General features: G+C 43.4%; 1 protein-coding gene across 3 annotated transcripts in view; it reads right to left on the bottom strand.

The window, feature by feature from the left end:
* Positions 1-21,213, bottom strand: part of ARHGDIA (Rho GDP dissociation inhibitor alpha) — a 115,753-nt gene that overhangs the window by 47,733 nt on the left and 46,807 nt on the right. Inside the window, exon 1 of one of the 3 annotated variants that reach the window (XM_068110483.2) lies at positions 9,323-9,688. The exons of 1 other annotated variant lie outside the window; for it this stretch is intronic. In XM_068110483.2, coding sequence (XP_067966584.1) covers positions 9,323-9,419 — 97 coding nt within the window. In that variant the 5' untranslated portion in view covers positions 9,420-9,688. Of the gene's footprint in view, positions 1-1,997; positions 2,105-9,322; positions 9,689-21,213 lie in introns of those variants that run through there. One more of the 3 variants, XM_078774259.1, reaches the window with a different exon arrangement.

The following is a 21,213-nucleotide window of genomic DNA, read 5'->3' as shown; positions in this document are numbered from 1 at the left end:
ATGGTGGCGGCCATCTTGGATTTTGACGTGGCGATCCAATTTTCAATAGCGTTCTTCCTAACGGCGAGATACACCCACACACCAAATTAGAAGTTGGTACTTCGCTTATTTGTCAAGATATTCATCTCAAGTGTCGGACATACATCGTGGCGGCCATCTTGGATTTTGACGTGGCGACCCAATTTTCAAAAGCGTTCGTCCTTATGCCGAGATACACCCAAACACCAGATTAGAAGTTGGTACTTCGCTTATTTTTCAAGATATTAATCTCACAATGTTCAGACATACATGGCGATGGCCATCTTGGATTTTGACGTGGCGACCCAATTTTCAATAGCGTTCTTCCTTATGCCGAGATACACCCACACACCAAATTAGAAGTTGGTACTTCGCTTATTTTTCAAGATATGCAGGTTACAAGGTTCAGACATACATGGCATCAGACATGCATGGCGGCGGCCATCTTGGATTTTGACGTGGCGACCCAATTTTAAACAGCGTTCTTGCTTGTGCCGAGATACACCCACACACCAGATTAGAAGTTGTTACTTCGCTTATTTTTCAAGATATTTCGCTCACAAGGTTCAGACATATATATGGTGGCGGCCATCTTGGATTTTGACGTGGCGACCCAATTTTCAATAGCGTTTGTCCTTATGCCGAGATACACCCACACACCAAATTAGAAGTTGGTACTTCGCTTATTTTTCAAGATATTCATCTCACAATGTTCAGACACACATGGCGGCGGCCATCTTGGATTTTGACGTGGCGACTCAATTTTCAATAGCGTTATTCATTATGCCTAGATACACCCACACACCAGATTAGAAGTTGGTACTTCGCTTACTTATTTTTCAAGATATGCAGGTTAGAAGGTTCAGACATACATGGCGGCGGCCATCTTGGATTTTGACGTGGGTTGCACCCACACACCAAATTCGAATGCGGTCCTTCGCTTACGCACGCACGCACGCCGCACGCACGCACACACACACACACACACACACACACACACGCACGCCCGGGAAAGCCATAGTCCCCCTTTCGCTCCGCTGAGCGACGGGGGACAATGAAGGGCATGGCGATTGAAGGCATGGTTTGACGGTTCGACGACATGTTCGGCCTGAACAAAATTGGAATAAAAATGCCGGCTTGTGGAGAGTCAGCCGCCGTACTGTTGTAATGACATCAGACGTAATCAAAGCACCCTGTCATGTGACCAGATCCTCAGTTCTGATTGGTACAAGTTTGAGGGGACATATGGACGGACAAACTGTTCCAGACGGTTTTGCCCTATGGGCTACGCTGTAAAAATAAAGGAATCTGAAACTTGAAAATCTACCATTTCAATCCAATTTAGAACCCCCTGAGAAACTTGAACGGCACTTGGTAGAGCACATACCCTCTGCCAGGCTGAACAGTTTGTGTTTTGTATTCCACTCAGATAGTAGACCAGCTAGTTATGAAAAAGTGCTCTAAAAAAACTTTGGATGGCATTTTCTGTTAAAAGCAGGCATCCATGCTGGATCACTTGGTTGGGGTGTGTGGAAAATTATGTGGGTGGATGCCACCCTGGATTTTGACCTTGAAGGTCATTTTCAAGGTCAAATGGACCTAAAACATGCAAAAATGGGTATACCGTTAGCCTATTTTTCATAACAGTTTCTGTTGCACTTATAAATTTATAACCTTATTAGATCAATTGCCCGTAGGATGTAGAAGAATATGTGAGTCGATTCCACCCTCAATGTTGACCTTGAAGGTACTTTTCAAGGTCAAATTGACCAAAAAGTGCTAAAAATTGGTATTTTCGAGCCTATATTTTATATTACAATAACTTTCTGTTGAATGTAGAAACAGACAGCTGCATTGCATCAATTGCCTGTAGGTTGGGAACAAATAAGTGGTTGGATGCAACCCTGGTTTTTGACCTTCAAGGTCAATTTCTAGGTCAATTGACCCCCTAAAATAGAAAAAAAAGGATATTTTCTCACCTATGTTTTGACAGCATTTTCTGTTGTGTGTAGTAACACTAGTAACAGGCATCCATGTTGAATGCTTGGGGTGTGTGGAAAGCTTGTGAAAAAGTGGTGTTCTTTGTCAGACCTGAAGATAAACACAGTGATATCATTATAAATAAATAATTATAAATAAATAATCGTGAATTTATACTTTAATTGTACAAAGGTATCACATAATTTTGTATGAAAAAATGTGAAAAAAAATATTGTCTCAAAATGTTTGTCAAATGTGTTGTGTAAAGTAATTAATATTTGCTTTGCTTCCTTTTTTCAGCATCCTGCCTTTGCAGTTGAGCCCTGGTTGACGCGATGGAGCCAGTGGCCATACTCAAGCGGAAAAGTGGACAGAGAGTCACAGAATCTGCATCATGCTTTTTCTGTGAGAACACTACGCCAGTTGCTGACCTTCGCACAGGGTCATCTCAAGGGAAAAAAGAGAGCTAAAGTGGTTGCAGCGGAGTGGAGAAAACTGTGTGATAGAAGCAACGTGGACATCATAGAAAGACTCGAGGCACTATCTGAATCAGACTTTGAAGGATTAGAAGTCAAGTGGCACAAGACATGCTACAGTGTATTTACCTCGGAATCCAAGCTCTCCACAACGTCTGCCATCTAGTACCAGTACTGATGTTCATGCAGGCCCTTCCAGCAGTACTGCATTACAACCAACACGACGCAGCTCCTTACCTGCTGTTGACTGGAAGAAATGCATCTTTTGCCAGCAGCAAAGCAAGGTACCACTTCACAGAGTGACCACGCTGGGGAAGTCAACAGAAACAAGCGTTACGCCTCGGTCCCCCGTCGGGGAAGTGATGTGAGTTGACAAAGTGGAAGACGCAGAAAACATGCTATGATATGATATTTCGCTCACAAGGTTCAGACATACATGGAGGCGGCCATCTTGGATTTTGACGTGGCGACCCAATTTTCAATAGCGTTCTTCCTTGTGCCTAGATACACCCAAACACCAGATTAGAAGTTGGTACTTCGCTTATTTTCCAAGATATTTCGCTCACAAGGTTCAGACATATATATGGTGGCGGTCATCTTGGATTTTGACGTGGCGACCCAATTTTCAATAGCGTTCTTCCTTATGCCGAGATACACCCACACACCAAATTAGAAGTTGGTACTTCGCTTATTTTTCAAGATATTTCGCTCACAAGGTTCAGCCATATATATGGTGGCGGCCATCTTGTATTTTGACATGGCGACCCAATTTTCAATAGCGTTCTTCCTTATGCCGAGATACACCCACACACCAAATTAGACGTTGGTACTTCACTTATTTTAAAAGATAGTCATCGCACAAGGTTCAGACATACATGGCGGTGGCCATCTTAGATTTTGACGTGGCGACCCAATTTTCAATAGCGTTCTTCCTTATGCCTAGATACACCCACACACCAGATTAGAAGTTGGTACTTCGCTTATTTTTCAAGATATTCATCTCACAAGGTTCAGACATACATGGCATCAGACATACATGGCGGCGGCCATCTTGGATTTTGACGTGGGTTGCACCCACACACCAAATTTGAATGCGGTCCTTCGCTTACGCACGCACGCACACACACACGCACGCACGGACGGACGGACACACGGACGGAGGGGAAAGCCATAGTCCCCCTTTCGCTACGCTGTGCGACGGGGGACAATAACTGAATATGCCAAATCGGATCTGGTAATGAGGACACGACTGGCAGGGGTTAGTGACTTGATTGCAGCTGAGGGATGCTACCATCTACCTTGCTGGGTTGCTTTTGAGCAGAGATGCAAAAGGTAGAAAGCAACATCAACATCACAAAGAGCAGACGGAGACTGGTGCATGGGCAGGCTATGTGTGGACTTAACCAGAGGATTGTCCCAGGGTCATGCATACGACATGGGGAAAGTATGGGTCCGGTATGAGAGCATCTGCATGGAAGAGGGTGCACAGGTGCCTCTGAGGTACAAGAGACGATCAACGTTCTATGAAGAAGTCCAACAGTCAGTCGGACCGAAAGCCAGCTACGTCCGACCCCTCTCTCAAGGGCACTTGCTGATGTATCCTGGTGAGCAATCAGATGTCATCATTTCGAAACATCTCACAAAGTCATCTCAACATTCCATGTTCTTATCTGATTCGGAGTCTACAGGAGATGAAGGAGAATACAGCGAAAGAATAGGCTTCCAAGAGAACAACATCTTCCAAGACATGGTGCACGTTGCGCTCCAAATAAAGCAAGACCTTCTTGACACCCCAGGACATCCCAGCATGTGGCGAGGTATTGATGAGGAGCATGTGGCACAGGTGATCCCAGATAGCCTCTACTTGTTCCTCCGGCTCCTGTTTGGAGGCGCAGATGTCGTGAATGAGGGTCTGGTGGATGATGGCGACATCAGGCGGAAAGCTTGTAGCATAGCTCAGGACATTGTGTATGCAGTGTCCAACAGTCGGAAACTGACACCAAAGCACATTGGGCTGGCGATGGCTCTTCACCAAGCTACACGATCTGAGGCTCTGCTAGATCTTTTCCATGCCGCCAACCATACCATTGGCATCCAACTTGTCACCTGTGGATGCAAATCAAAGTGCAGAACTGCTCGTTGCAGCTGTTACAGACAGGACCTCAAGTGCACCACTGCCTGTGGCTGTGACGCCATTGACTGCTGCAATCCTGCAGGCCAGTGAACACTTAAACATTTGCAGGATATCAAGCACATCAAATCATGCCCAAAGACACTTGTGTATTCACCTATTGTACACCGCACTTTTCCTCTGCCATCTCCAGGCATTGCAAATCGTCATTGCTGGGCACCGAAGGGGGCTCGGCAGTGACGCACGCTGAAAGGGAGTTCTCAGTTTTCACTCTGTTTGTTTGTTGTACACCGCTCCTTTCCTATGCCATCTCCAGGCATTGCAAATCGTCATTGCCGGGCACCGAAGGGGGCTCGGCAGTGACGCTCGCTGAAAGAGAGTACTCAGTTTTCACTCTGGTTGTTGTACACCGCTCCTTTCCTATGCCATCTCCAGGCATTGCAAATCGTCATTGCCGGGCACCGAAGGGGGCTCGGCAGTGACGCACGCTGAAAGAGAGTACTCAGTTTTCACTCTGGTTGTTTTCTTGTTTGTTTGTCCGGACAATATCTCAGCCATCCTTTGAGCTAGGAAGCTGAAATTTCGGCACAGTAGTGAGCAAGTCCTTTGTCAAAAACGGTATTTTTTTGTTTTATGATTAATCAATAAATTGAGGAGTTATTTAATTTTTCGCGATTAATTAAGTACTTATTTAATTAATTAAATTTCCTTTCTCTTCTGACCATTAACTCAGGCACCTTTTGAGTTAGGAAACTCATATTTGGACATGCCAATGACCAGGTGATTTGGCTGCAAAGGCTATTTTTGATTTATTAATTAATCAATCAATTAATCGATGAATTATTTAATTATTCGATGAATGACTAAAAATTTTTTTTTTTAAGCTACAGATTCTGATGAAATGGTGGTGGTTTATGTGTTCTCTGACCGAATTGATTAATAATTTAATTTTTTATGATTATTATTTATTTATTAATTTATTAATTTATTAATTATTTAATTATTTGATTAATGACAATTTTTTTATTTTTTTTTCAGTTACAGATTCTGATGAAATGGTGGTGGTTTATTTGTTCTTTGACCGAATTGATTAATAATTTAATTTTTTTATGATTACTATTTATTTATTTTCATTATTAATCATTTATTTATCTTCTTTCTCATTTGGCCAATATCTCAGGCACCTTTTGAGCTCAGAAGCTAATATTTGGACATGTGACCAAGTGATGTGGCTATCAAGGATATTTTTGATTTATTGATTAATCAATTATTAATGAATCAATTAATCGATTAATTATTTAATTATTTGATTAATGACAATTTTTTTTTTTTCCCCCAGTTACAGATTCTGATGAAATGGTGGTGGTTTATGTGTTCTGTGACCGAATTGATTGATAATGCAATTTTTTAATGATTATTATTTCTTTATTTTCATTATTAATCATTTATTTATTTTCTTTCTCATTTGGCCAATATCTCAGGCACCTTTTGAGCTGGGAAGCTAATATTTGGACATGACAGTGACCAAGTGATGTGGCTATCAAGGATATTTTTGATTTATTGATTAATCATTTAATCGATTAATTATTTATTGGTGAATCAATTAATTATTTAATTTTTTATTAATGACTTATTTAATTAAATTTCTAAAAGATACATCTTCGGATGAAGCACGAGTGGTTTAGTTATGCTATTAGCCAATTGATTAAGAAAATAATTTGGGATAATCTTTTATTGATTTTAATTCTACAATTAATCAATCAATTAGCGTACACCTCTCCCTCCCAATGCAGCCTCTATGAGGTGCACTGCGGTATTGCCGGGTGCCGTAGGCGCCCCGGCAATGCCGCGCTGTAGGATATTTAATTATTTGGCATGGGGGCGGTGTACTTTGAATGTATGTGTACTTGTTTTCTTGTTGTACACCGCACCTTTCCTATGCCATCTCCAGGCATTGCAAATAATCATTGCTGGGCACCGAAGGGGGCTCGGCAGTGACGCACGCTGAAAGGGAGTACTCAGTTTTCACTCTGGTTGTTGTACACCGCACCTTTCCTATGCCGTCTCCAGGCATTGCAAATCGTCATTGCCGGGCACCGAAGGGGGCTCGGCAGTGACGCACGCTGAAAGAGAGTACTCAGTTTTCACTCTCGTTGTTTGTTTTCTTGCTTTCTTGTTTGTTTGTTTGTTTGTCCGGACGATATCTCAGCCATCCTTTGAGCTAGGAAGCTGAAATTTCGGCACAATAGTGAGCAAGTCCTTTGTCAAAAACAGTATTTTTTGTTTTTTGATTAATCAGTTAATTAAGGAGTTATTTAATTATTAGCGATTAATTAAGTACTTATTTAATTAATGAAATTTCCTTTCTCTTCTGACCATTAACTCAGGCACCTTTTGAGTTAGGAAGCTGATATTTGGACATGCCAATGACCAGGTGATTTAGCTGCAAAGGCTATTTTTGATTTATTAATTAATCAATTAATCAATTAATCGATTAATTATTTAATTATTCGATTAATGACTAAATTTTTTTTTTTTTTAAGTTACAGATTCTGATGAAATGGTGGTGGTTTATGTGTTCTGTGACCGAATTGATTAATAATTTAATTTTTCTATGATAATTATTTATTTATTTTCATTATTAATCATTTATGTATTTTCTTTCTCATTTGGCCAATATCTCAGGCACCTTTTGAGCTCGGAAGCTAATATTTGGACATGAGTGACCAAGTGATGTGGCTATCAAGGATACTTTTGATTTATTGATTAATCAATTAATCGATTAATTATTTAATTATTCGATTAATTACTAAAAAAAAAAAAAAAAAAAATCAGTTACAGATTCTGATGAAATGGTGGTGGTTTATGTGTTTTGTGACCGAATTGATTAATAATTTAATTTTTTCATGATTATTATTTATTTATTTGCATTATTAATCATTTATTTATTTTCTTTCTCATTTGGCCAATATCTCAGGCACCTTTTGAGCTGGGAAGCTAATATTTGGACATGACAGTGACCAAGTGATGTGGCTATCAAGGATATTTTTGATTAATCATTTAATCGATTAATTATTTATTGATTAATCGATTAATTATTTATTATCAATTAATTATTTAATTTTTTACTAATGACTTATTTAATTAAATTTCTAAAAGATACATCTTCGGATGAAGCACTAGTGGTTTAGTTATGCTTTTAGCCAATTGATTAAGAAAATATTTTGTGATAATCTTTCATTGATTTTAATTATACAATTAATCTATCAATTAGTGTACACCTCTCCCACCCAATGCAGCCTCTATGAGCTGCACTGCGGTATTGCCGGGCGCCGAAGGCGGCAATGCCGCGCTGTAGGATATTTAATTATTTGGCATGGGGGTATTTGCTTTTGCATGGGGGTGGAGGTACTTTGAATGTATGTGTACTTGTTAGTATAGTTAGTGAGAGAATGCCTATTTTAAACATTATTCTTTGTTCAATTGGACCTTGAAAATGACCTTCAAGGTCAAAATCCAGGGTGACATCCACCCTCATATTTTTGGCCATCCCACAGGCAATTGATTTAGTATGGATGCCTGCTTGGACATGCAACAGAAAATGCTGTAAAAAAATAACAGAGAAAATACCTGTTTTTACCCTTTTCTGGTGCATTTGACCTTGAAAATGACATTCAAGGTCAAAATCCAGGGTGGCATCCACCCACATTTTTTTCCACATCCCCCAAGCAATTGATCCAGCATGGATGCCTGCTTTTAACAGGAAATGCCACCCAAAGATTTTGTGTGTGACTTGGCTGGTCCACTAAGAGGCTGGATCTGAATCCAGTTCTGAACCAAAATCTAATTGGCTTGTTCTTCTTACCTAACGAACTCATCCACCTAGTTTTGTCATAAATTGGCCATAATTTTTTGAGATATTATGCTATATATCGTTTTTGGCCTCACCTCTCAATGGTGAAGCATCACTTGAGAAATGTAAAAATTTACGTATCCGTATTCGAATAATCACCAAAATTGAATCGATTCGTCCTTGTGACAACTCTACCTGTCCAAGTTTCGTTCGAACCCGTCCATAACTTTGATGTATCTTGCTATATTTCGGTTTTAGCCCTAACACTCAATGGTGAAGAATCACTTAAAAAATTCTTGAAAAAATTAAAATAAAAAAAAACAACTTTTTTAGACATTCTATTCACAGACAGACAAATAGACAAAGACAAATAGACGGGTGAAAACGTAACATCCACCCACCTTCGATGGTGGAGGTAATAATAAATTATTTGCATTAGCCATGAAGGAATAATAGCATTAAGATGAGTACGCTGCACACTGTGGGACACACCCAATTCATGCAGCATCTCATAGGCACAAAATAAAGAAATAATTGCATACAATACACAAATACACATACACACACATACACACATACACACACATACACACATTGTGAAGTGAAGAAAGCTATGGCCAAAATGAGATCAAAGGGATACCACTAATCTTAAATGCACACAATTAACCAAGACAAGAGCTGAGAGAATATTGAGTAAGAAAGAGGGCGATAGATACAAAATGTTGGAGCGGTGGAAGAGTAAATGGGGGGGGGGGGGGGGGGGGGGTTGAGGGGTGAGGGAGAATTATCAACATCGGGTGGAATGGGGTTGCTGGGGTAAAAATTAAAATGGAGAAGCAACTGGCTAGCATAACTGCTTCTTACCTTTACCACAAAGAACAACCTGCACAACTTCCACAATCTGTGAAGGAATGCCACAAAGGACCAGCTCCAGGCCTGGGAATGCAGTGAAGCCAAGCATGGCAGCAAATCTGATCAGCTCCACCCAACCTGAGGCTCCACACCTCAGCAAGAGCAGACTAGAGACGAGGCTCCGCACAAACACACTAACAACAGGATTCCCCCAAAATAACAAAACAGCAACAGTCGGAAAGATGTCAAGAAAGACGAACAAAAAAAACCGAGAGAATGTGCGAAAACAAATACAAAAATAATCCGCAATCAGGAAGGCAATCGATCTGAAACAGACGAGCACAAGGCGTTCGGTGAGCTCAGCTTTAAAAGCATTACCTCATCGCGAGCATCCAATCCCTTCCCACTCACCACGCCCGGCATTGCATGGCCTTCTGCTCAAAGCTACTGTCTGCCGCATAATGATGAACCCCATACACAAATCACTTTTACCATATTGATGAGGGCTGGGAGGAGGAGGATGAACAACAAAAAAAAAAAACGACAATAATTTGGCATTTCAAGAGCCTGAACACACCATTCAAACAGTAAAAAAGCAGCTACGTCAAATTAGAGACAAACTACAGGAAAAAAAACACCAATTCCTTACTCTACCACCTCCAATTTAAAATAAATTAAAGCAACTTGTGACACACGTTCATACAACAACATTCACAAATTGGCAACATAGGGTTCTGAAACAAAGCCGAACCATGAGGATCAACACCCTCAAAAAATTCACCATCATGGCACCGGCAATGAAAGAAGAACAATGAAAGAGGCAAAGTAAAATTACGGGTCAATGGTGAAGAGACAATTCAACTTTGTGCAATAGTACAACCGTGTGACCTAACCTTCACCTTTTCAAATTGACTCTTTCCATATAGCCTCCTCCCACCAACCTTTGTTCATCTCCGATTCCTTTTATATGCAATTATGAAACCACGCCCACAGCCTGCTGCCCAACCCCCCCCCCCCCCCCCCCCCCCAGCTTCAACCATAAAGCTCATAGAACACGATACCATACACATTGCTACTTCAATTTTAATAACATATAATGATTTTAATGATCAATTTTTTTAAATCCGGAAGTTTAGTGCTATTGAAGTGGTTTAGAAGAAATCCCGAACATTACCCCCATTGACCCTTTATACGAATTGAAATACTGCAAAGCTGTAGGTTCTTGGAAGTGATAAGGTGATTTATGTTCTAGTCTTCAAATATATAATTCAATTTAAATAGAATAAAGATTGTAAAAGTCGTATAAATTGATCAATTTCAGTTTTAACGACATTTTCAAGAGTGTCGATTACATCACCATATCACATAATATTAGTTATTCATGCCTATTGTTTGTCATTTATGACATCCTTAAAAACAGCAACTTTTCTGTTTGAAATGATTTTCAATTTTGTTTGACTGCCAGGCAGGCAAAAATATTAACTCGCTCCTCTCTGCGCATGTGCAATCGGGACAAATTCGGAGCCAAACTATGATACAAAAAAAAAAATTAAGACTGGTCTTCCGATTAGCGTTCCAATTTGTGCTCAAAAGCCTGGTGTTGGCTTTACAGTTAAGATGGCTGGCTTGAGATGATAGCGTCCTGAGTTGGAGCCCCTGTCAGCCGTTGAATTAACACCAGATGGGTAGACTCAGCCTGTCATCCTGCAAGGTCAGCAAAATGAGTACCAGATGACTGGTGATAGAGAGGCATTGAATCACCGGCAGCAATGCCCCCAGAAAATGATGCAACCAGCAGCCATAGGCTGCAAACGAACCACCACTGGTGTTCAGAATATAACATTCAATTTAAATAAGCTGTTCCTCGATCATAAACTGATTATCATTAACTAATAAGAGACGAACAGATGTACATGATCCAATTGCTCAACCTCACTTTTTCCTCCGCACGCACGGTATAAAAAGGTGGCTACAACATATCACCACTCATAAATCCCACATCAACTCGAGCTTAGTTCAGGTCAATCGGACAAAAATTGACGATTTATGCAACATTGACTTTTTAATCCAAAAAAATAAAAATAATAAAACAATTAAAAATAAATACATTTAAAAATAATTTAAAAAACAAACGGCATCTAGCTTTTGATTGGTGAACCAATTCAGTGACCCAATATGCAAATTCTTTAAATTTAAAGTAAAGTGGATGAAAATTGACAATTTTATGTGATGCTGACCTTTGACCTTTTGACCGAATTATGAATTTGTCTTCTCCATATTCGCATACGCATAATAAAGCTTTTTGAAAATTTGATGACAAAAGCTCAAATGGTAAAGATGTTACAGCCCAGACAGACACAGAGACACAGACAGACAGACAGAAACACAAAAGTGATTGCAAAACCCTGTCTCCTGCTGCGGGCTAAAAATTCAGAAATGAAAACACAAATACGAGTTGTCAAAGCAAACGGGGAATTGAATAAAAGTGTAAGACACAAATGAGTAATAGAACGAGAGTGTTGTAAAACAGAAAACTGTCATTTAGCAGATCGTAAGCTATTGTTGAGTCAGCATTACAGGAATTGCTAAACGAAAGGGAAGCTTATCCAAGACCTGCACAGATTTGCTGAACAACCGACAGTAATTTTGAAAAATTACAAAAGCAAGTAGAAGCTTTCACCAAATTAATAACCAGCAGACTAAATATTATATGCATCATGCTGGTGTGGCACATGTGCCACCAATCACCATCCCTGTTAGAAGGCACCAATGGATAACAATTTCTCACAGCACAAACCTAACTCTTTTTGAAGCTTGTGGAGAAGGTAGCAGCTGCTACTGCTTTTAGCAGTGGTTCTGCATCTTTCACAGACTAACAAAAGGCAGAAGTTGCATATTAACACGGTCTTCTTTCTATGCTACAAATGAAAAAATACCATCAATTGCACAATGGTGGTCAAATCAGGGTGGATGTATGATCTGTAGGGTCAGCATCCTTTTGCAAGTGCGGTACAGGGTTTTCAGTCGTCTTTTTTTGGGACGTAGTGTCAAGGCTCGGAGATGGGCTGAGGAGAGAAGAGGCTAGAGAAGCTCCAGCAGGGCATAGCTCAGCCCAGAATCGGAGAGGTACAAACTGTGGTTTCACCCTCGTCAATTCAGGATAACTCTCCTCACTTTGGCTGTTTACGCAATCCTTTTGTCCCCTCAGGCCCATATGTCACTGATGACATGCCACGCCTCTCTCACTCATCATTGGCATGTGGCCTAGTCCATGGGCTGGGCAAACCAGTCTGTGACCACTGAGCCATTGAACGCTACTGATGACTCCACCGACTCCACTGCAACTTTCATCATTTGGGGGTATTTTGGCTCAGACCTCAAAAGTATTTTGGCTAGCACCGCGCCCAGCTAGCACCTCAAAGCCTAGTACAACACCAAAAAGGAACATAAAGACAGATTGCAGAGGGAAGGACATTAAAAATGGGGTCAAGAGAGTTGAGATTTTAAAAACACATTAGGAAAAGACATTGTCTATTACATAAGCGACGCATACCGAATATCACAATAATGCTGAGACATACAAGGATATAACTGAACGATACCAAGCAGTATTAGGCCGAGAAAAATTTATTTCCGGTCTCTGGTCAGCGCGCGCATCGATTTTGACCCTGCACGTCAACAAATTTTTTTTTTTTTTAATTTCCAACGGTAGGCCTATCTACAACAGGGCGCACCTGTTGTTGCCGGGCCGGCGCACTATCTCGGGAAATACGGGTCTGTGAGGGTCGCCATTGGTATCGACGTTCGCGCACGGTTCTCCCCTACAAAAGTACGTTTAGTTTGTCCAAATCGAACCAGCCGTTCCAGAGATATGAGTAGTTTTGTGTGCCGTGACGTCATGAATCCAATCGGCTGGATATTGTCATTTATTGAAACGATGACGATCTTTGTTGGGTTCGTGTGAAGCAACCAGAATGTCGAGAGAGCTGCGGGTGGTCTCGTTAGGCCTGGTTTCTATCTCCTTTGTCATGAAGTTGTAAGTGTCCGTGATAATCTGGTGGACTGGGAGAAGAGATCGTGGGAGACCATCGGCCTGTTAGACCACTTGCGCATGCGCAGTGTTGACGCGTTCGACGCATTGGAATGTTTGACAGTACGGCGAGGCGATCTCGAGAATGAAATGGCAGTCTATAATATGCTTGAAGAACTTAATGATTTTCAGAATAAATACATTTTAAAATAACTTAAGCTTGTGTTCATTATTTACAAAAAGGCCGACCTGTCCCATTGGCTGTCTTTAATTTCTCTCTGGACGGCGCCATGGCAGATGAGGAGGACCGCAAGGCATGAGGGCACAAAAAAACAACACCTTTATATGTGCAATCCATGCTTTTCAAAAAAAAACAAGAAAAAAAAAAAAACGCATGGCCGCATCAATTCTGGAACTTTGGTCTGATCAGAGACAAGCAATATATTTTTTTCGGCCTTAACTCCGAGGCACCATTTCCACAACAATATACATATTCTTGGGTAAAATGCTAGGGGCATAGAAAAGGCCCCTTTATATAAAGGTTTGTGCCATTTGACAAAGTATATAATGGTGTTGTATGCCCCCTCATTCTTCGAGATCGTCTCTTCACGACTGCGGCGGTGGATAACATTGACCACAATCCCAGCTCGAACACTGCTCGTGATTCCTTTCATGGCACTGGCATATCGCTGTTCCAAAATCGTAAAAAAGAGACTGATGGCACCAAGCGAGAAAGAGCTAACTTACAACCAGGGACAACAAACAAGAAGATACCACAACTTCCGGAAACCTACACGATCCTGACTCCAGTGGCAGTTAGAAAGAAAGATCCAGAAATCCCAGAGACGACAGGTCCACTCACAAGTAACACTGCTCCTCTGGAGGCTGCTCTTGAAGACGAGACGAAATGGCAGAAAAACACACAGCGACTCATAAATCAACAGGTCCAAAATATTGATGATCCGATTGCTTGGGCTGCATTCCACTCGAATAAAAACCAATCACGTAACTTCGATGTCACCATCACATCACTTCTGCCATTGTTCCCGGATGACTCAAAGTCAGTGGCCATGATTCGTCATTCGATGGATGTTATCAAACAAGCTGTCGAACATCTGAACCCTGGGCAGATTCCTGTGCTCACAGTAGATCAGCCTTTGTTCGCGATCGCAAAGCTCATCCAATGGAACTGGCCAGAAGTGTACGGCGAAGAGAACTTTGTCATCCTACTTGGAGGGTTGCATATAGAAATGGCTGCTTTGACCACTCTCGGGGATTTGCTGGATGGCAGTGGCTGGACAAATGTTCTTACCCAAGCAGGTATTGCGACAGCAGGAACGGCTGACTCCTTTCTCAAAGGTGCCCATGTCAAGCGCACTAGACATGCACAACAAGTCACCTCCAGTGCATTATCAATTTTGCTCCACACAGCTTATGATGTGTATAGCATGGAAACAAGTGCACCACTGTCGTTTGATGATTGGTGTGTGAAGCAAGCTGAGGTTTCTCCACAGTTCCACTACTGGTATATGGTCATGCACCTGGAATGTCTCCTCCTGGTCTATGTCCGGTCACTTCGTGATGGTAACTTTTCACTCTACGTTCCTGTGCTGAAGGCATTAGCTCCTTGGTTCTTTGACTTGGACCACACTCACTATGCTCGATGGGTTCCCGTGCACATACGTGATATGACAACACTACACCAACGACTTCCCCAAGTAGCAAAGGAGTTCGATCAAGGCAGCTTCATTGTTCATAAGACGACTCGCCCCTTCTCAGCCATGGCTATCGACCAGGCACATGAACAAAACAACAAAATCGTCAAGGGAGATGGTGGGGCAATCAGGTTGATGCAAAATCCTAGAGCTCTACTGAGGTGGATGGTAGCTGGACCAGAAATCGCGAGGGCTATAGACAGTTTCGAAACAGTTTGCTCAGATAACAACACTGGGAAAGACCAAGTCAGGCATCATGAGCATACACCATCCGCACAAGTCTCCTTTGCCAGCGAGATCAGGGCTCTTGTGCAAGTAATCAAAGACCTCGGTAATCCATTCATGGAAGACAGTGGCGACCTTCTGGTTCTAGATACCAGAGACATCCCAGAACAAGCTGTAGCTAAAACTTTTCGTGGGATAGAGAAGCTGGGTCAGGACCAATATGACAGCTATGTCACTCAGCGGTTAATTGAGCGAACAACACCTGTATCGGATACGATTCCCAAAAACAGATTGGCCTTGTTCAGCCGGCCACCCACAAGGACTCCATCCAAAGCGACACAGATGGTAGCATCACTCAAGAGTGACTGTGTACTGTTCTTCAGGCTTTACATCGCATGCCAAACACGTGACGGTGATTTGGAAAACTTTTTCAAGCATGAAAACCATGCATACCCGCCAGCCTTGTCTCAGTTGGGAAAACTACGGCTTGGTACCAAAGCGGCTCGAACCGACTGTCTAGAGAAGCTTTGTACATCTGAAGGCGAGGCGCCAACAGTCGACGTCATCATTTTGGATGGAGCTGCTATCGTCAATATGCTGAGGCCAGTGGGAGCGAAAACCTTCCAAGACTACGCCACACTAGTGTTCCTGTCCTGCTGTACATCAAGGCACAGTTGGCAAAATCCAACAGAGTTGACATTATTTGGGATGTGTATCGCCAAGATAGTCTAAAGTATACAACAAGAGAGAAACGAGGAAAGGGCGTCAGAAGGCGTGTCACAACAGCCAACTCAATCCCAGGAAACTAGCAGGAGTTTCTGAGAATAGATGACAACAAGACTGAGCTCTTTGATTTCTTGGCACATCAAGTGGAGGAAAATCTTTCGACAGAGAAGGAAGTGTTCTCAACATGCGGCGAGAATGTGCTTTGTTCTCGTGTTCATCAGGATGTCTCATCGTTGGCACCTTGTACTCACGAAGAGGCCGACACCAGAATGTTTCTGCACGTCATGGATGCAGCAGAGAAAGGTTATCGCAGGCTGATGTTGCGTACAGTGGACACGGATGTCGTCATCCTGGCTGTCTCGACTGTTGTGCAACTCGAGAACATGCAACTTTGGATAGCGTTTGGTACTGGCAAACACCTTCGATACATCCCAGCTCATCAAATCGCCACATCTTTGGGTGCAGAAAAGGCACGAGCTCTTCCCATGTTCCACGCATTCACCGGTTGTGACACGGTCTCTTCCTTTGCTGGAAGGGGCAAGACAACTGCCTTTGACACATGGAAAGCATTCAATGCAGTTACTGCAGTATTTGCGAAACTTGTTGCAATGCCAGCAAGCTTCAATGATGATTGTATGTCAGTACTAGAGTCGTATGTAGTGCTGCTATATGACAGAACGAGTTTTGAAGCTACTGCTGACTCAGCCAGGAGACATCTATTCACTACCAAAGCAAGATCCATCGATGCCATCCCACCAACTAGCGCAGCGCTTTTGCAGCACGCAAAACCTGCCATTTACCAGGGAGAACATGTTTGGGGGCAGGCACACATACGAGCTCCAGATGTTCCTTCGCCAGAGTCATGGGGATGGAAAAAGAATACTTCATGAGGATGGGAGCCATTGTGGACATTGTTGCCAGAAGCAGCAGTGTCCTGTTCAGAGTTGCTACAGTGTGGCTGTAAGAAGGGACGCAGGCCAGGGGACTCTGCAAATGTGTCAAAGCTGATCTGAAGTGCACGTCACTCTGCAACTGCGCTGGTAATTGTGATCATAATGATAGCCATTAAGTTGTGTTGTTTAGTTGTTCCGTTGCTAACTATTCTTGATTTGTGTGGACACGTAGATCTACACGTATGTAATTACCAAATGATTCGTAGTGTAGGTTTTGTCCAGTTATTGGTATGTTATAATTATATACAAAAATTAATTTCTTTTATACAGTAAATGTGTCAATAAGTGTGCCACTCAGTGCTAGATTTTTTCTTTGATATATATGGTCTATTCAACATTTTGTTTTGCTTATTTTGTTGATATGCTGTTTTGTTCCTCGTCTGGTCACATTAAAAAAATATTGTTCATTTCTTTGTTAGTGTTTTGAATAACGATATACATGTATGTGATAAGGTATACACACATGGTTATATATTATGGTGTCATATTCTTTGACAATAAAGTATGTGATTGTTTGTACATGTGTGTTAAATTATTTTCTAAACCTTGAAAAATTGCTGCATTTCACATTTTTTCGCGAACTAATTTACATATTGTTATGAATTTGGTAATGCAACATCTAGAGCTAGGTAGATCTGAATAGGTAGGTATTCGGCTGTCGTGACAGGGACTCTACATGTAATAAGTTATTGATGTTCAGGCGGTTGTCGGGGTAAGATGTATGAGTGTGGATCTACCTGGAGATTCGAGTGTTAAATAGTGAGGGATTAAAGGTAACGCCCCTGTGAGTCTCACCTAGTAGTCAAACCTTTGTCCATTATGGCACTGCAAACCACATAAACATTAGTTAGGTCCTTAGCGCAACATTAAATAATCCCCTTTCCCTGACAAGGACTTCGTATTAAATTGACAGGAAACCAGGTCAAAAACACCACCACAATTGGCCGCCACCGTGTACACCTCCAAAGGCCTACAAACCTGGCCGGCACGTGTTATGCCAGGACCGCAGGGTCGCGTAACGGGGGAGATGTCAGGAGTCGCGGGAGGCTTTGATTGGCTGAGGAGTGCGCAATGTGACGTCATCGGCCACCAATATAGGCGACGGTCGGACGCCATTTCAGGAGTTGAGTTGAGTTCGTGGCAGGCACTGGCAGACGCAGGCAGGCACCAGAGAGTTGAGCGGTGGTGGAGAGTTGGAGAGGACACGCCATTCCAGTCGCAGTTCGAGTGCAGTTCGGGTTGTAGGGAGTCGCAGGAGACACACGAGAGCACACCCAGTTGGCACTGAGCAGTTCGTTGGCACTTGGCTGCCAGCACTCCCGCGTCGAGTCGAGTGGAGTTGAAAGGAGTCCTTCCTGTCCCTGGTCAAGTGGAGCCGCTGGCCTGCGTCGGACGCGTGGTGCTTGGAGCGAGGGGCCTCGTGGTGTGCGATCGGGCCGGAAGGAGCGGTGCTGGACACCAACAATACAAGACGACAAAGACAGATAAGCCCGATCTCCGCGTATATTTTGAACGACGGGACGTGTTATTTTCGTGATTAATCTCCCTCGTTTGTGTTTGCTGTCAGTCGTGTGGGGACGTCCCGATTTAGGTTTATTAGAGTTATTAGATTTACCGGCGGGCTTTTTCACTGGCTTTACTTTTCCTAATAAACCCTTATATTACTTTTTGTACATAATATCTGAACGCAGTTTTCCTGGGTGTTTGATTTTAATAGATAAGGTTGCGGAGCCTTCGCTGCGTCCCGCTATTCCGCGCGTTGGTGTTGAACTTGAGTCCGCCATTGAGTGTTCGCCTCGGGAGTTAAAGTCTCGCAAATCGGTCATCCGTAACTGTGGTGTTAACCACGGTTACGCGACAAGTGGTGTCAGGAGTGGGATTTGAACCCGTCGGACAAATTTTTTTGTCCGCGGCGAGACATCGACACGGTCGGGCGTACATTGCGTCCGACGTTCGAACGCAAAATTTGTATAGGCGAGGCGGAGAAATTTAATAATCAATTGGGCATACGGAGCGCGATATCGCGTCTTCGTCAAATTTAAATTGTGTTTTTGGTATTAAAATAAATACGCGCGCGGGAAACAATCTTCCGGAAAGCGGATGTCGGAAATTGATGAGATGGAAGTACGCAGCGAGGCCTCCGTCAGCGTCGGGAGTGAGCCGGAAATAGGGGAATTAGATGCAGAGGTGAGCCTTGGAACCTCCCTCGTCCCGAGCACCAACTTATCCCCCTCCCCCACCGGGGAGTCGGGAGCAGTAGGAACGGCCCCGACAACCGACCAGATGTTGGGTCAATTGCTTCGAAAAATTGACGGGCTGGAAAATAAAATGAGTAAGGAATGTAGGGAAGGAATGAAGGGAATGAGTGATCGATTGGAGGAACAAATGGGACAAATGAAAAGTGGGTTGGGAAATAAAATTGATGGGTTAAAAGGGGAACTGAATGCCCAGAGTGATAAAATTGAAGGATTAAAGGAGGGATTGAAAGAACAAATCAAAGGGATGGTCAGCAAAATCGATGGATTGGAGGGAAAAATGGAGGTGATGAATGAACAAATGAATGAACAAGGGAATGAAATAAAGGAAAGGAATGAACAATTGGAAGGAAAAATTGGGGAAATGGCACAGCAGCTGGGGGAACGAATTGATGGCATAGAAGGGAGAGTGCAAAACCAAATTACGGACAGACTGGGGAAATTTGAGGGTAAAGTAGAAACTCAAATGGGGGAGATGGAAAAAGCCATAGGGGTGGAAATTGAATTGAAACGGGAAGAATTAATGTCAAAAATAGAGGAGGGCGTGACGCAGGCTGTCCAAATGGGGGAAAAGTTGGAGGGTCAGATTGGTGCCACAAATGCTCGAATTGATAAAGCAAATGGGGACCTGGAAGGCTATCGGGGCCGGGTGGATGCCAGAATGCTACAGCAGAGTGAGGAATGGGGATTGCTCAACCGACAAGGGGGCAAATTGGCCGAGGAGGTGAGGGGGTTGGAAACCCGCATAAAAGAGCAGGAGCAAGGGTTAATTGAGAAAGGCCTGTGGGGGCCACTAATGGATAATGAAAGGGTGAGTGATTTTATGCAGGAGCGACTGGAGATCTGGGACAATACCATCAAGAAGGAGGTTGGTCGGGTTCAAGAGAGCCTGAAGGAAGAGGTGAGTAGGTCGGTTAAACATTTTCAGGACCAGATTAAGGTGACCCAGGAGACCCTCACCACGAGCCACATTTGGACACCAGAGGCTCCGAAACGGAATACCCAGTTGGGGGGGTGTTTTGGCCCCGGACTGGATTTGGACAGAGAGGAATCGGGGAATAGAGTCTCTGGAAAAACAATCCCCCTCGTACATTTTGACGGATCAGGGAGCCTCGAGGCTTTCCTGACACAATTTGAGTGCGTGTCTCAGCTCAATGGTTGGGGAGAGCGGGAGCGCATGGGGAATCTGGTGGCGACACTGCGTGGGTCAGCCGCCGACGTGTTGAACGTAGTCCCAGAGGGAATATTGACCAGCAAGGCCATTTGTGAGGCCTTAAATAACAGGTACGGGACAGGCGCAAGGTGCGACCTGGTCAGGGCACAGCTGCTGCATCGCAGGCAAAAGCCTAATGAGACGTTGCAGGAGCTGGCCCAGGATATATACCAGTCTGTGAGGATAGCATACAGGGACCTACCAGCACAGGCGTGGGACAAGCTGGCGATAGAAAAATTTATGGCGGCTCTCCCTGATCCTGAGGTCCGGACGTTGGTGGAGTTACAGGACCCACCCACGGTGCACCGGGCAGCGGAATGCGCGGCGAGACTGACCTTTTTGAGAAGGTCGAACCGCGCATCGGAGAGGGCACCTGTGACGGTACGGCAGACCGAGGTGCGGGATCGGGAAAAGCCAGAGGATGACATCGGGCGAATGTTAAGGGGAATCAGCCGCCAGCTGACAAATTTGATGGGGGGACAAATTGCAGGGAGCGAGTCACGACAGGGTGGTCCAGGTTGGCCATCAGGACGGCCTGATTTTTATCGGGCTGGGCCGGGAGAAAGGGGGGCTCCACCTGGCTACCAGAGGGGTCCGTTCTTGGGGACTTGTTTTAGATGTGGGAGAAGAGGGCACAGTCAGAGGAATTGTCGGCAACCATATGGGCCCCCACCTCCTGACAGGCTTCGCAGTCCAGAAAGGAGGGGGCCCCCAGTAGGTCCACAGATGCCAGACAGAGGACCACCACCTCCGCCTGGGCCAATAGAGGTAGAGTGTGCGGGAAAC

The sequence above is a fragment of the Myxine glutinosa genome, chromosome 3 (genome assembly GCF_964187855.1).
Source record: "Myxine glutinosa chromosome 3, kmMyxGlut1.1, whole genome shotgun sequence".
In the NCBI taxonomy this organism is placed as follows: domain Eukaryota; kingdom Metazoa; phylum Chordata; class Myxini; order Myxiniformes; family Myxinidae; genus Myxine; species Myxine glutinosa.
Note: the sequence above shows the minus strand (reverse complement) of the source record. Positions and strands in the feature narration are given on the sequence as shown.